The 16,869-nt window shown below is 36.9% G+C and overlaps 1 protein-coding gene and 1 long non-coding RNA gene across 2 annotated transcripts; one reads left to right on the top strand and one right to left on the bottom strand.

Moving 5' to 3' along the window:
• Positions 1-1,368: 1,368 nt before the first annotated feature.
• LOC128623093 (tetraspanin-8) lies at positions 1,369-8,437 on the bottom strand. Its single transcript, XM_053649980.1, has 9 exons — positions 8,119-8,437; positions 7,869-7,925; positions 5,626-5,739; positions 4,558-4,632; positions 4,356-4,442; positions 4,073-4,198; positions 3,936-3,983; positions 3,747-3,830; positions 1,369-2,776 (listed from the first exon to the last, which is right to left on the bottom strand). The coding sequence occupies exons 1-9, from the start codon at positions 8,176-8,178 to the stop codon at positions 2,651-2,653; spliced, it is 777 nt and encodes a 258-aa protein (XP_053505955.1). The 5' UTR covers positions 8,179-8,437; the 3' UTR covers positions 1,369-2,650.
• Positions 8,438-11,897: 3,460 nt separating this feature from the next.
• Positions 11,898-14,057, top strand: LOC128623097 (uncharacterized). Its single transcript, XR_008388528.1, has 3 exons — positions 11,898-12,648; positions 13,410-13,615; positions 13,840-14,057. It is a non-coding gene; the product is annotated as an uncharacterized LOC128623097 (long non-coding RNA).
• The last annotated feature ends 2,812 nt before the right edge of the window (positions 14,058-16,869 follow it).

The raw sequence follows: 16,869 nt of genomic DNA, 5'->3' as shown, positions 1-16,869 counted from the left end.
AGCAGGGCAGGGATAGGAGTTAATTAGAGCGGTAAACTCCTCTGGCTTGACCTTTTTAAAGTTGCAATATGACCTGACGTGCAGAACTTTTGATTTGATGACAGGCAGGTAGGTGTCAAACAGCACAGCTTTGTGGTCTGAGATGGTTAGTTCAGCAGCACTGATGTGGCATGGTGTAATACCAGTGCAGCAGACCAGATCTAAAATATGGCATTTATTGTGGGTTGAAAAGTCTACATATTGGGTAATACCAAAGCAATCAAGCATGGCCATAAAGTCTCTTGTAAATAAGTTGGAAGAATGATCCAAATGGAGGTTAAAATCACCCCTCAGGATCACATTCGGAGACATTGTATTCAGAGTCCTTAGTATAGTTGAAAGTTCAGATATGAACACATTTGATGGCTTAGGTGGTCTGTACAGTACCGCAATAACAGTGGGTGTAGGTCCATGGAGTTTGACAGTCAGCAGTTCAAAGGAGGATTGATCAAGCAAGGCGAGTGGAGTCAGTTTTACATTCTCGCGATATAGCAGTGCAGGACCGCCTCCTCTCCCAGAAGGACGGGATTTACAGATGTAAACAAATCCCGGTGGGGCCGCTCGATTAAGATATAGAATATAATTGTTTTGCTGCCAGGATTCCATGAGGCCTAGAAAATCCAGTTAATGGTCAGTAACAAAGTCACTGACCAGAGCAGCTTTGTGAGAGACCAAATATTGTATAAAATTATTAAAAAGTATATAAAAAGTTTGAAAAAATTACAGTATTCTTGTAATAGATTATTATTATTAATAATAACAATGATAATAATGATGATGATGATGATGATGATGATGATGATTACTATTATGGCTATACACACACAGTAGGCCTACTGTGAAATTTTATTTCCTGTAATGCATTTTTTAAAAAATAATGAAAAATTTAAAAATGTCTAAACTTGAAAATAAGTACTATATTGAACATCAAACAGTAAAGCAACCAATAAAACATTAAATCAAATCATTGGTGTAGAAAATCTCTCCAATCTAATTTAATAACTTACAGAGACAAGGGGTTATAGATGCCACACGGTAAAACTTTGTTTAAGTCAAATAAAACGGAGACATCTGCAGATCAATACAATAATGACACGGGCTTTTATACCGTCTTGAAACAGTGAGCTCAACTAGGCGGGGTTTACCCCTTCCGCCTTTGGAAACAACCTCTTATTTTGCCACATTTGATTCCTTCTGGTCATATGCTGTTAATAATTGTGGCGCAAGTCCAATCAGTTAATTGTTTTTAAATAACATTAGCTTTTTTCCATCTCAGGTCATTCTTCAGCCAAGTCGGCATTAGGGCTTAAGCACAAGCAGACATTTCCGACTAATTCACTTTTGTGTTTATTACTGTGACATAATCTAATACACTGGTTACATATGGGTTAACTAATACATTTATCTAATTCAGTACATACTTATTTCATTTACTTGATTGGAAAATACTCTGTATATCATCTGTTTTCATATTTAATACTGCATCAGTTCTTCTTGGGACACTTATGGTGTAGTTTTCTTTTAAAAACAAACAAACAAACAAACAAGGTATGTGGCTTCAGGCATCTTGGAGAACTGGCTCGATGACTTTTTATCAGAAACATAGTACATTTTTTTTTAATATGGCTCACTACTTAATAACAAAAAGCATACTCTGTAAAATAAAGTTTCATGTAAAATAAATATATATATTTTAATTTCTACTAACACACTAATATAGTTGGCATAAAATAGCCATGTAAGACAACATTTATATAAAAATGTAAGGTGCCCGAGACATTAAATGTTATTAAAAGTGCACCACAGAGAGATTTAAAGGTGATGTACATCATTTTAATTTGTCTCAATTTTTTTTTTTTTTTTTTTTTTTTAAATTCACAATAAGCCAGTATATTTAAAAATAGTGCATTCTTACACTCGTGTTTCTGGTAAAGTGCACATAATGAATCCATAATTTTCTTGATAATTTTACAATTAGCTACAATCAGTGAGGAGAGATTACTCTTATGGTTATATAAAAAAGTTTGTCACATCATCACTCAATTATGTGACCAGGATTTATTAAACCACAAGCTCAGAAATAGAACAGAATACAAAATATATCAAATTGTGCATTGTTAGCACATCTGAAGGTCACTCAAAGACAGGAAATTAGTACACATTTTAAGATCCAACACCTTAGAAAACTTAGATATAATATAAAAAAATGTTTTTATAAACATTTTCAAAGCCTTTTGAACTGTATCATAAAGCAAGGTTTTTTTTTCCACTCCAGTCCTGTAGACATGCTGCCCTACAAAGTAAGAAATGCAATGCTGACATAAAAGCAAACTAACAAAAGAAATATTAAATCTAGGCAGTATTGTCAGTTTGCTCCACATACTCGTTCAGTGGAGTGAAGGACATGTAGAAGCACAGGAATGTGGATGTCTATATTGGAAGAAGCTCGACTTGCAAAATCCCTTAAAACCCAAGTTATTACAAACTGAAGCTGTTAAACACCCTGTCCAGGGTGTAACCCCGCCTTGGGATAGGCTCCAGGTTCCCCGTGACCCTGTAGGATAAGCGATATAGAAAATGGATGGATGGATGAAGCTGTTAAATTGCTTGGTTAAGAATTAACCACCTCTGAGTATTTTGGTGGCTGGTATGAAAGAGGAAAAGATGACAGATGAATTGCTGTCTCAGGAGCGGAGACACGGACAATCATCGCAAGAGACATCAGACCTCCCAGAATCTACAGAGAGAAAGAAGGGTTGTGAAAAACAATGCTGATATACAGTGAGATAAAGATATACTTTCTTGATAACGAAGGAAATTTTGTGAAAAAGTGCTGACTTGTTTAAGACAACCGTGATCAAATAAGAATGAATCAATTTAAATGAAAAAATAAATAAATAAATGTGATAATATATGTAAAACTGTAAACTTTTTGAATTGTTGTTTTCTCTAATATTTTGACTTAAAATTTTGGGTTTTGTTTAAAAAAATAACTGTACATGCAATGTACGATAATATCATATACAGTACAAACACACTGAGGAAACTGTATTTCTACATCCTCTTCATTAACTCCTGGGAGGCTGGGAATGAGTGTAATAAATGCCCTACTATATGCTGTATTCAGTTTAGCCTACGCCTCAGACGGTTTCTGACTCTTCTGCACTGAAAAGTGTCTGCTTGTCATTTAAACAAGGTTCTCATGGCTACAGTTGTCGTGGCAGGGGTTAAACTGTACAAGTTGTTATGAGAACAGCGTACAGGACGGCAGAACAAAGATACAATAAGTGCACAGCACATGCATGCTTGTGCAAGACTGACTGAAGTCTGGAAAGCCCCTGGAATTCACGTTCATTTCTCTCAACCTATTTGTGGGTGAGTCACCATAATGATGTTAAAACAAAACACTTGTGAAAACTGGGCTTTCCCCTTATTGCACATGATAAGTGCATTTCTTGCCATGATTCAGTAAACCTGACATGTACACTCTGTATATGTCAGCTTTAACAGGCTGATGTGTTGAACAGGCTGCTTTACATATCTATCATTCAAACGACCAATGGATAAAGCACGACCTTCCCTGTGGCGTTGTCTGTACCAGCAAAAAACAATGTTTTTTTTTTTTTTTTTTTTTTTTCTAAGCCCTGTTCGCTTCTAGATAAATACCTACAGGTTCGTTATCATAACCAAAAATACAATGTACTTACAGCGAGAGTTGCGAGGCCGAAAAGCACACCCATTACGATGGTTATTAGTTTGTCCAAATATTCAATAATAATAGGCCCACATGGCTAAATTCAGATGAAATAGATAAAAAAAAAAACACAGTTAAAATCTATTCATATACACTATATTTGAGAGGTATTTGAGAAAACAAAACAAAAATACTGTCGCACCTGTGACCAGACCATTCTGCTTTCTGATCCACGATCCTGCCAAAAGCTCTATATGAACATTGAACAATGAAAATTAATATGCACTCTGTGGTGAAATAGAAAAAAAACCCCACCTGAAATAGGAATATAAATTGTACCTGGTAGGACTTCCTTGAGGTTATCTTCTTACATTCGCCACTTGGACCATGTTCATTGACGCAGTTGCATGATACAGGAACTTGATCTTTCCAGTCCTCATAGCCATTGAGTCCACAGCACTGCAACTAATTAAACCAGGATGGGGACATATTTCAATACGTAATAATGCAAGAACTCAGCTGGATGCATCATCCTCACAAAATGAGCACTAAATAAAGTGCATAGTTAAAACTATAGTGAAAACTATGAAAGGATGAATGGATGGATGGACGTTTTATTTACATGCGCTTGAATGGAGTCGAGTGCTTTCTCTACATCTTTAGTGAAAACGTCTTTAGTTCCGAATTGTTGTCTGACAGCTGAGATGAGCTGAGGGGGGAAAAACAGGAAAGGAGTAAACTGAGTAGATAGCATAACACTGACAGTAAAGAGACACATTTCTCGCATACACATTTAGCTGGATTCAAATTAGCAAGTGTAATACCTCCTGCTGGGAGGCTGCCATAGGAACGGCGATACGCAACATGCCAATAGTCGCCAAACACATCACGGTGAAAAACTGCAAGAGAGAAAATTAGGTTAGAAATTTACAAGAAAACGCCGCAAATCATGAACTCAAATGTGGTGTTGGTGTGAGAGCTTTTTGTACACGTGGCAATGTAGAGACCATAAGATAAGATTTTTGTATTTTTTTGATATTCTTTTTTTTTTTTTTTTTTTTTAATTTCTGGCCAAACTATGAAATATATATCTGATGATTCATAGTACAATTTGCATCCAATCAAAAATGTTCTCTAAACTACATAGTTATGGTCAACCAGTCAAACAGAGTAATAACACGTCAATCATAAATATAATACTTTTTCTAATGGTGGGGTTTGATTTCCACAGAGCCTGTGTTTTTACTTCCGGGATCCCACACTGAGAGAACGACCCCTCTAGAACAGTGGTTCTCAAGCTGGGGGCCACCAGATGGTACGAGGGTGCCGCATTGAAATTCTAAAACATAATTTTTTTAAAAATTGATTTTACTTGTATGTTACCTGTTACGGTTAGCCACACGCTGATAAAACTTAAGTCTATTTAAAATGGATAAGTGTTTTGATAGAGGACGTAGTATCTTAGATGAGAAAGTTAATACAGAAGAGCCTAGTGTTGAAAAAACTCAATTTTGACGACTCTGGGTGGACATAAAGGGATGTAGGCTACACGAGCGTTGCTTCACGCTAAAAAGTTTGAGAACCACTGCTCTAGGATACCAAACACTACAAGGGTTGTAACAATGGGCAAATTGGAAGTGAGAAATCCTATGGAGCTGAAAAGCTCTATTTGTACTCTGTTAGTGGCCTCTTGTGGCTCTCAAGTCATTTCATGTTCAGTAAAGTTATACACCAAAACAAGGATTGATCCATTCTACATTATCCTGGGCTTGGTTACAATGAGTTTTAGTAGTCTATCGTCTCAGTGGTGCACATGTCTCAACATGTCACTTAGTGGTTTCCCCCTCACATCCCAAAACTAATTTCACTTTCAGTTCTGCCCATGCACTCACCACAATCAGGGCACACTTGCTCTCTTTGTATGCACCATAAGCTCCCAAGACAGCGATGATGAAAATGACAGAACCGATCACATACAGAAGGATTACTCCGTGCAGGCCATTCGGCTGACGAAAAAAAGAAAGAAAAGAAAAAAAGCATGTGCTGTTAAATATGGACAAACCAAACCGTTGGGGGAGTTAGATAATCTGGGAAAGTTTTGAACTTTGGTCTGTTATAAATTCAGTGTATGTTTTTTAGGACCCATCAAGGTTCATAAAAAAAAGTGCATACTGGATTTCTATGGCAAGCTTTAAATGGTAGAAGTGTAAAAAGTCCATTCATCCATCCTTTTTCTGTACCGTTTCTGTATCCTACACGGGGTCACAGGGAGCCTGGATACTATCCCAGGGAACTCGGGACATGGCTAGGGACACCCTCTTCACATGTACACATCAATTCAGTTTTTTATGGCAAGCGGAAAATTTTATTTCCACTAAAAATAATATTAAATTCTTGATATCAAAATGTTTTTTCAAAAAATTTTTACTAGTAAAAAGCACTAATTTTCTTACCGGTGAAAAGTTAATTTTGATATCAAGTATTGAATTTTTGCTAGTGGAAATAAAATGTTTACATGTGGAAAATCATGATCTCTAGAAAGCCATGACTGAAAGATAAAACGGAGTGCCATAGCTGTCACTAATTAAAAAAAAAAATGTCATTACAGATCGGTGAAATTTAATTTTTACTAGTAGAAATTCACCGTGCAGATATCTATATTTTTACATTTTGACTGGGGAAAAATATAGCAGTCTGATTATGACAAATTTTGTTCTGTGTTCATTCGCTTTTGGTTTCAAGATTGAAAAACAAAATACAAAAAAGACACGTTCATTAATTTTTTTAAAAAATACTGAAAATTATATTACTAATTAACTATGTTTAAAGCCCATTTTTACTCAAAAATGCTAAATATTTAAAATATGCCTCATTTACAGTTTGTTGCCTTCTTATTCATTGACTTGGAGTTATTTCGATTCATGGCATGCTTCCAAAATGTTCTGACGCAGTTAATAACAGTGCAAGCTGCTTAAGGGACCGTGTGGCAATTCCACCCACTGAGTTAAAATATAACGTGTGTTTTTAAATGACTTATGTATGTTAATAGTTATGTCCTTTTAATTCATACGTGGACAAGGGCGACGTTTGGGGCTGGATCTAGGCTTGGGGTGGTCTGAGCCCACCCAAACGTATGTCTTGTCCACTCAATTGGAGTATAGGCAAAGACAACATTAATCTTTAAAAAAATTATTATAATAGCCTAACTTTTACACAATTTGCGTATTACTTAAAAACAATCTGAGGCGGGCTGTGTGATGAGAAGTGTGAGGAAGTGCTATAGACTGCCACAACCAATCATAAAATAACGCCAGAAAATTGCAGTTATTTATTTATTTATTTATTTATTTATATTTAATGTTTTTATTGGCTAGAAGCAATGCCACTTTCTACACTCATGAGGTGGCTTCAGTCTGCCCACCTTCTTTAGCTGGCAAGAACGGAGACTGCTGACATTTTAACTCAGTGGGTGGAATTGCCCTTAAACAACTTGAGCTGTTTTACAGGTCAGAACATTCTCAGGTGCAAACATGCAGCTCGAATACGCGCCGGCATATTTGAGTAAATGTTTTATGTCCGTAAATGTAATGTGAGTAAATGTTTCATCCCTCTTACACCGCGGTCCCTGTTGCTGCCTTTGGAAAGCATGTAATGAACTTCTAGGAGTGAAGGAACACGCTTGAGAAGCCACTGATGGATTCTGCACACTTTTCCACTTACAGTAAATGCGAGCAGGCCACAACACGAAATAACTCCAACTCAAAAAAATAAAATAAAATAAAAAAATAAGACGAGAAAAAAAGTATAAATGTTTTCATATTTGAAATCTTTTCCATTTTTTGAGCAAAAATTGGGTATAAACATAGTTAATAATTAGTAATTTAATAATCCATATTAAAACAAACAAAATTGTTGCCATTACTTTTTTTTTTTTTTTTTTACACTTCTAGCATTAAAATAAAAATTAAAAAAAATCTCATAAGGCTTGGCATGTTCTTGCACATAACCAACTTTTACAACTTGTTGATTCAATAGCCTATTATTAGTTTGGTACAGTGTGTGTGTGTGTGTGTGTGTGTGTTATTATATATTAATAATAAGGGGATGTATTATATCAATATGACGGTCTTCTTACCTCATTGACGAATTGATGCGCTAACAGAGCCAAGACGAAAACAACAATCCCAAAGATCTAAAAGTAAACAGGAATGCGAGAAATAAACTATCAAGCACATTAAGGCACCAAAAAACAAGAGAAAAATAAATAAATAAATAAATAAATAAATAAATAGGGCCTAAGTAACATGCGTTTCCAAACTGGATCTCACAACCGACATATAAATAAAAGCGACTACAAGTGGAATCATAATAAGTGTAAAACTTACTGCAAAAAGAGAGTTGAAGAAGATGAAGATCTTCTTGAAACACGGACTGATTTTCGCCATTTTCGCAGAGGTGGGAATGCACCGAGCTCGACAGACGGACTGCGTCTTATGCCGTGCCAAAGTCACACCGTGCCAAAGTGCCAAAATGCGTCTGCAGGAGGAGCCTTACTGTAAAGGACACGCAAACTGTGCGAAAACAACACGAAGAAGGCAGAGGATTAAGATATCCACACACCCCTGGTAGTCAGGACAAAAAGAAAGTATGCACACGCAGACAAGAGCAAAGCCACCAGTGGTGATTTATTTACTCAACTGGAATGAAGTTGATTGGACGTTGGACGTTCGATATTCGCAGATGTGCGGAAATTAAGGGAACGTCTCTAAAGTTACATCCGACCTTGGTATACACGTTTCTAACTTCAATAGCATTTGAAGGGAATGACTTACAGTCAGATTACCCACTGTAAAGTGTTCATCTGGGTGTCAGGTTTAACGCACACCGTTTAGATTTTTTATATTTATCAAAATAAACTATTAAATCATTATATAAATATTGCCATATGTTTTATTACTGCATGGACTCGTACACAAAATATACCTCAATTTAAAGCTCAATAGCATATGATGTACAGTCACACAACCGACTGTAAAGTGTTCATCTAGGTGTCAGGTATGACGCACACCTCTTAGATGTTTTGATATTTATTAAAATAAGCTATTAAATCACATGTAATTTAGATAGGAATGTCACTACAGAATGGGCCTATACACAAAATATGCCATTATTTAAAGCTCAATAGCATTTGAAGGGAATGATGTACAGTCATATAACCAACTGTAAAATAACAATAAAAAAGGTCTTCAGGCTTTGGCCTATATCTGTGGCTAAGGTGCTTTATCTGATACAGGCCTCAATCATTTTAAAGGTGCTATGGTTTCAGTCTTTCCTATAGAGTACATGTGATTTTTGGGTGTGGATAATGTTCATTATTTAGACAATATGTTGTAGTATTTTGAGGCCCTGATTCTACTGCAGAAGTACTGCGTGTGCCCTGTGTGATAGATTTTTATTCTCAAATTCCAGGCAGCATTTTTTTTATTATTATTATTATTGTCCTAGATTTATTTGTGTTAGATTTCTCCCAATCAAAAAGCCTAATCATTTAAAATACTTACTTGGTTACTTAATTACTTGAACATTTACAAAATGTTGGAATTTTTAAAGTATAATACAGCAGCAATACTTCTTTAATAATAATTGATAATCTTTCACTGCAAGATTGTTCAAACCAATTAAATGTAATGACCATGGGTTTCCCATCATTGTACTTGGATGAATATTTTATATATATATATATATATATATATATATATATATATATATATATATATATATATATATATATGTATATATATATTACACACATTAATGTATATTCTGCATGCTTTGCCACTTTACATTTGTGTTAGACCACTATATTGGCAATGTAACTTCACTGGTGCTAAAGTGCTAAAGTTTACTCGTCAGAACCACTTCACTACCACGCAGATCCAAATGGATTATGGTTTTTAAATGTTTACTGTGGTCGTCCTCAGAGTGCTTACTGAGGTGCTCGACATTTTTCCTTCTATTATAATCACTGTGTTTCATTGTTTTCTCTGTTATACAATCATTTTAAAACATTAAAAGCAAAAAATGAAAAAAAAAATATATATATATATATAACCAACTGTAAAGTGTTCATCTAGGTATCAGCTGTAATGCACACCGTTTAGATTTCTGATATTTATTAAAATTAACTATTAAATCATATGTAAATTTGATATGAATTTCACTACAGAATGGGCCCGTACACAAAATGTACCATAATTTAAAGCTCAATTGCATTTGAAGGGAATGACTTACAGTCACACACACACACACACACACACACACACACACACACACATATATATATATATATATATATATATATATATATATACAGTGAGGGAAAAAAGTATTTGATCCCCTGCTGATTTTGTATGTTTGCCCACTGACAAAGAAATGATCAGTCTATAATTTTAATGGTAGTTGTATTTGAACAGTGAGACACAGAATAACAACAAAAAAATCCAGAAAAACACATGTCAAAAATTTTATAAATTAATTTGCATTTTAATGAGGGAAAAAAGTATTTGACCCCCTCTCAATCAGAAAGATTTCTGGCTCCCAGGTGTCTTTTATACAGGTAACGAGCTGAGATTAGGAGCACACTCTTAAAAGGAAACTCTTAAAACTTAAAAGACACCTGTCCACAGAAGCAATCAATCAGTCATATTCCAAACTCTCCACCATGGCCAAGACCAAAGAGCTCTCCAAGGATGTCAGGGACAAGACTGTAGACCTACACAAGTCTGGAATGGGCTACAAGACCATTGCCAAGCATACTGGTGAGAAGGGGACAACAGTTGGTGCGATTATTCGCAAATGGAAGAAGCACAAAAGAACTGTCAATCTCCCTCGGCCTGGGGCTCCATGCAAGATCTCACCTCGTGGAGTTGCATTGATCATGAGAACAGTGAGGAATCAGCCCAGAACTACACGGGAGGATCTTGTCAATGATCTCAAGGCAGCTGGGACCATAGTCACCAAGAAAACAATTGGTAACACACTACGCCGTGAAGGACTGAAATCCTGCAGCGCGCGCAAGGTCCGCTGCTCAAGAAAACACATATACATGCCCGTCTGAAGTTTGCCAATGAACATCTGAATGATTCTGAGGACAACTGGGTGAAAGCGTTGAGGTCAGATGAGACCAAAATGGAGCTCTTTGGCATCAACTCAACTCGCCGTGTTTGGAGGAGGAGGAATGCTGCCTATGACCCCTGGAACACCATCCCCACCGTCAAACATGGAGGTGGAAACATTATGCTTTGGGGTTTTTTTTCTGCTAAGGGGACAGGACAACTTCACCGCATCAAAGGGACGATGGACGGGGCCATGTACCGTCAAATCTTGGGTGAAAACCTCCTTCCCTCAGCCAGGGCATTGAAAATGGGTCGTGGATGGATATTCCAGCATGACGATGACCCAAAACACACAGCCAAGGCAACAAAGGAGTGGCTCGGGAAGAAGCACATTAAGGTCCTGGAGTGACCTAGGCAGTCTCCAGACCTTAATCCCATAGAAAATCTGTGGAGAGAGCTGAAGGTTCGAGTTGCCAAACGTCAGCCTCGAAACATTAATGATTTGGAGAAGATCTGCAAAGACGAGTGGGACAAAATCCCTCCTGAGATGTGTGCAAACCTGGTGGCCAACTACAAGAAACGTCTGACCTCTGTGATTGCCAACAAGGGTTTTTAAACCAAGTACTAAGTCATGTTTTGCAGAGGGGTCAAATACTTATTTCCCTCATTAAAATGCAAATCAATTTATAACATTTTTGATGTGCGTTTTTCTGGATTTTTTTGTTGTTATTCTGTCTCTCACTGTTCAAATAAATCTACCATTAAAGTTATAGACTGATCATTTCTTTGTCAGTGGGTAAACATACAAAATCAGCAGGGGATCAAATACTTTTTTCCCTCACTGTATATATATATATAGAGAGAGAGAGAGAGAGAGAGAGAGAGAGAGAGAGATACATCGTTCGTTCCCTTCAAATGCTGTTGAGCTTTAAATTGAGGTATATTTTGTGTACGAGCCCATGCAGTAATAAAATACATGGCAATATTTATATATGATTTAATAGTATATTTTATTAAATATCAAAAATCTAAAAGGTGTGCATCATACCTGACACCTAGATGAACACTTTACAGTGGGTTATATGACTGTAAGTCATTCCCTTCAAATGCTATTGAAGTTAGAATCATGTATAACAGTGTCGTATGTAACTTTAGAGACGGTCACTTAATTTCCGCATATCCGCGAATATCGAACGTCCAACGTCACACCAACTTTATTCCAGTATTTACTCACACCATAAAAGAGCTGGTGCAATATATAAAGCATTACTGTGCACCACAGCACAGCTTCTCAAATCAGAAAGAATGGTTTTTATAACATTATGGTTTCTATCACAGCAACTCTGACAGTTCATGTAACATACAGTCCACTGTCTATCATACCCATAGTAGCCTATGTGCTCATTCCAACACAAAGTTGGTCCTCCCATTTTTCTGTTAGGAATGCAATAAGCTCCACTCTTCTGGGAAGGCTTTCCACTAGGAGCGTGACTGTGGGGATTTGTGATCATTCAGCAAACCGGATTGTTCATTTAGCTCAAAAAAATTGAGGAAACTAATTACCACAAAATTTTTAAGTTGATACACTTAAATATAACAAAAATTTAACTCAAACTTGTTATATTTAAGTGTATTTGGCTTAAAGAAATTAATCCCGTTTTACAGTATAAGAGTATTAGTGAGGTCAGGCACTGAGGAGATCTGGGGTGCAGTCGGTGTTCCAGTTCATCCCAAAGGTGTTCAGTGACGTTGAGGTCAGGGATCTGTGCAGGACACTTGAGCTCTTTTTCCGAAACCTTGGTACACCATGTCTTAATGCAATACATACATTCATACATCTACATACATACATACAATTTTCATTGTACACCACCAGAATGGATTTGATATGAATGAAGGAATCAAGATGTGATTGTAGTGTAGACTTTCAGCTTTAATTCAAGGGGTTTAACAAAAATATTGCATTAACCATTTAAGAATTACAGTCATTTATTACAGAGGTCCCTCCATTTTTATAGGCTCAAAAGTGATTGGACAATCGAACATAATCACAAGTATAAGGATTATTTTTACGACTTGGATGCAAAACCTTTGCAATCAATGAGTTCAAGTTCAAGTTGAAGCTGCTAGAGTCCTAACTAGAACTAGAAGATACGACCATATCACACCGATATTATCAGTACTGCATTGGCTCCCAGTAAAATCTCGCATTAACTATAAAATACTTTTATTAACCTATAAAGCACTAAATGGTCTCGCGCCACAATATCTAAGCGACCTTTTGGTTTTATATGATCCGCCACGCCTACTTAGATCAAAAGATGCAGGCTATTTGATGGTACCTCGAATAGTGAAGGCTACAGCAGGGGGAAGAGCTTTCTCTTATAGAGCCCCACAGTTATGGAACAGTCTTCCTACTAGTGTTCGGGACTCCGACACAGTCTCAGTGTTTAAGTCTAGGCTTAAAACGTATTTGTTTACTCAAGCCTACCCTGACTAGATTCTGTTCTACTACTTCGCAGTCATAATAATCTTTTTTCTCCCTCTCTCCTTTCGCCAAGCCCCACACGAATTTATGGAGATACTAGAGATCCAGATCCTTTCTGCCTCTGGATGGAGCTCAAATCTTCTCTAATTCCAGACTGCTGGGACTACGGCTGCTCCTAAGGCCATACAGACTTCATATAAATCCATAACGAACTTTTTCACACTAACTGTTGTTACCCAGATGAGGATGGGTTCCCTTCTGAGTCGGGTTCCTCTCAAGGTTTCTTCCTCTTAAAACATCTTAGGGAGTTTTTCCTTGCCACCGTCGCCACTCAGTGGCTTGCTCAGTTGGGATAAATTCACACCTTTAATATCTGTATACCATGATGATATTTCTGTAAAGCTGCTTTGAGACAATGTCTATTGTAAAAAGCACTATACAAATAAAATTGAATTGAATTGAATTGAAAAGTTCAAGTTCAAGCGGTTTTATTGTCATTTCAGCCATATACAGTTGGTACAGTGCACAGTGAAACGAAACAATGTTCCTCTAGGACCATGGTGCTACAGAAAATAATACAGTAAACCACATGAGACACAGAACTAATAAGATCCACAAACATTCTACATAAAGTGCACGTGCAGACGTGTGCTAACAACACAGGACAGTACAGTAACTACTAAGACAGGACAATAGGCACAGTAAGTGACGGTGTAGCGCAGAACAGTACACAGTTTTAGTGTGGAAGTGTCTGATATACAGGTGGTGCAAAAGATAGGTGCCAAAGAGTAGCAATATAATTAAAAAATGGTATAAATGTAAACATAACATGCTATGACTGAGTATTCAGCAAATTAGCTTATACCAAATGCAAACATAGCAGTTATTGTGTTAGCAGCCAGGTAAAGTGTATATAAAGTGTATATAGAGACAATAAATTATTTTTATAATACAGTAGCAGCAAAAAATGCACCAGTGTCTATGCAGAAATGTGAAAATATTTCAATGAGAGTTGGATGGTCTTCAGTTCAGAGTGTGTGTGTGTGTGTGTGTGTGTGTGTGTGTGCGTGTGTATGTGTGTGTGTGTGTGTGTGTGTGTGTGTGTGTGTGTGTGTATGTGCGTATATCAATCCAGTCTCTGAGTATTAGAAATATGATGGCTTGGGGGTAGAAGCTGTTACGCAGTCTGGTTGTGAGGCCCGAATGCTTCGGTACCTTTTTCCAGACGGCAGGAGGGTGAAGAGTGTGTGTGAGGGGTGTGTGGGGTCATCCACAATGCTGGTGGCTTTGTGGATGCAGCGTGTGGTGTAAATGTCTGTGATGGGGGGAGAGAGACCCCGATGATCTTCTCAGCTGTCTTCACTATCTGCTGCAGGGTCTTGCGATCCGATGAGGTGCAATTTCCGAACCAGACAGTGATACAGCTGCTCAAGATGCTCTCAATAGTTCCTCTGTAGAATGTGGTGAGGATGGGAGGTGGGAGATGGGCTTTCTTCAGCCTTCGCAGAAAGTAGGGTCGCTGCTGGGCCTTCTTGGCTATGGAGCTGGTGTTGAGGGACCAGGTGAGGTTCTCCGTCAGGTGAACACCAAGGAATTTGGTACTCTTGACGATTTCCACGGAGGAGCCATCGATGATTTCAGCCATGACTGCCTGAAATCTGGAACCCAAGAACATCATCAAATATTATATGAATTATATGAATTATGAAAGAGAAAAAATTATGAAAGGAGTTTCCTCCTTTGAGATGCTTTGCCAGGTCTTTACTCAGCTGCCTTCAGTTGCTGCTTGTTTGTGGCTCTTTCTGCCTTCAGTTTGCTCGATTGGGTTGAGGTCATCGAACATTTAATTTCTTTGCCTTAAGAAGCTCTTGGGTTGATTTCCCGGTATGTTTTGTGTCATTATCCATTTGTACTGTGAAGCGCCATCCTGTCAGTGTTGCAGCATTTGATTGAGTCTGATCAGAAGGTATAGCTCTATATGCTTCAGAATTCATCCAGCTGTTTCTATCAGCAAACACCAGTAACCCAGTTCCACTGACAGCTATACATGCCTATAACACTATAGGCACTATAACACTTCCTCCACCAAGTTTGACAGATGTTGTATGCTTTGAAACACATCTGTCATATGCCTTCTCCATATCTTTCCTTCTCCATACTCTATCCTTCAATCACATCCTGATTGCTTCATTTCAAATCCATTGTGGTGGTGTACAGAGGCATAATTCAGAAAATAAAATTGCCTCATTGTCCATATACTATGGACCTGACTGTATATATACACACCTTATTGTTTCTATAGTGACATCTAATTCATATCATCTAAGACTATTAATAAACAGACTTTAACCCCAGAATGCATAACTCATATCTATAAAGTTATCAACATGACTCTGTCATTGTTAATAGTTCAAGATGCAAGAGCTTCAGATAATGTTCACATCATCAAACATCAGACATGGGGGAGTACATGTGATCTCAGTGAGTCTGCTGGTGTCACACTGGCTGGAACTGCTGATCTCCTGGGATTTTCCCACACAGCAGTCTCTTATCGAAGCATACTTGCGTGCATAAATAGTTTACTTAAGTATGTCAAGAATATTAAAATAGTTAAAAAAAAAAACAACAAACAAAAAAAACATTTTCATGTACTTTCTTGAAATACACCAAAATACTTTTCTGTATTTTTCAAAATGTGCTTTTAAAGTAGGATCTTTCCGAATATTCTAAGGTAGAGATAGACAAAGTATATTTAACTGTCATGTCAACTTAAGTGTGCTTTCAAACTATGCTTAAACATCACACATCAGTTAAATGAACTTATAGTTTTTGTTTTGCAGTATTAGACCACAAATTTATATTTTATTGCCTTGTCAGCTTAAGAAGTATATCATTTAAAAAGATAATGTTTTTAAGAAAAAAAAAAAATAGGATAAGAAAGTGGTAAATGTTAATGATGCTATTACTCAACACACTATATTGGCAGACTGTGGTCATTTTAAGGAGCCAAGGGATACTAATTCATGCTTTAATAAACATATTTTTTTGTCATTTGTTTAGTTATATTGTGGCTTTTACTTTGCTTTTATGCTATAACCAAGTGTAGCTACTTTATTTGTTGACTTGGATTGAGTCCTATAAATAAACTTGTTTTGTTGCTATTCACAGCTTTGACCTAAATGTGATCCGGTGCTATTATTGTCATGTACATGTGTAAATGTACATTGTACATCCAAGGGCATTGTAGGTGCAGTGTAACTTAAAATAAGTAGCAAGTTTGTGTATTAAAATGGTATGCACTTTTAATGTTAAATATACCTTTTGTAAAGTGCACTTCAGCGTACTTTTTCTTTGCAAGGGTAGAGTTTACACACAATGGTGGGGGGTTGGGGGTGGAATCTAGTATGTGGAAGTTCTGTGGGTGGAAATGTCTTGTGAGATGTCAGAGCAGGATGATTCAAAAAGGAAAGTTTACAGTAACCACTGAAATAACCACTCTTTATGAAAAAAATTTGCAGAAAAGCATCTCAGAA

This window comes from Ictalurus furcatus, chromosome 19, assembly GCF_023375685.1.
Source record: "Ictalurus furcatus strain D&B chromosome 19, Billie_1.0, whole genome shotgun sequence".
In the NCBI taxonomy this organism is placed as follows: domain Eukaryota; kingdom Metazoa; phylum Chordata; class Actinopteri; order Siluriformes; family Ictaluridae; genus Ictalurus; species Ictalurus furcatus.
The sequence above is the reverse complement of the archived record's forward strand: the minus strand, read 5'-3'. Positions and strand labels throughout refer to the sequence as shown.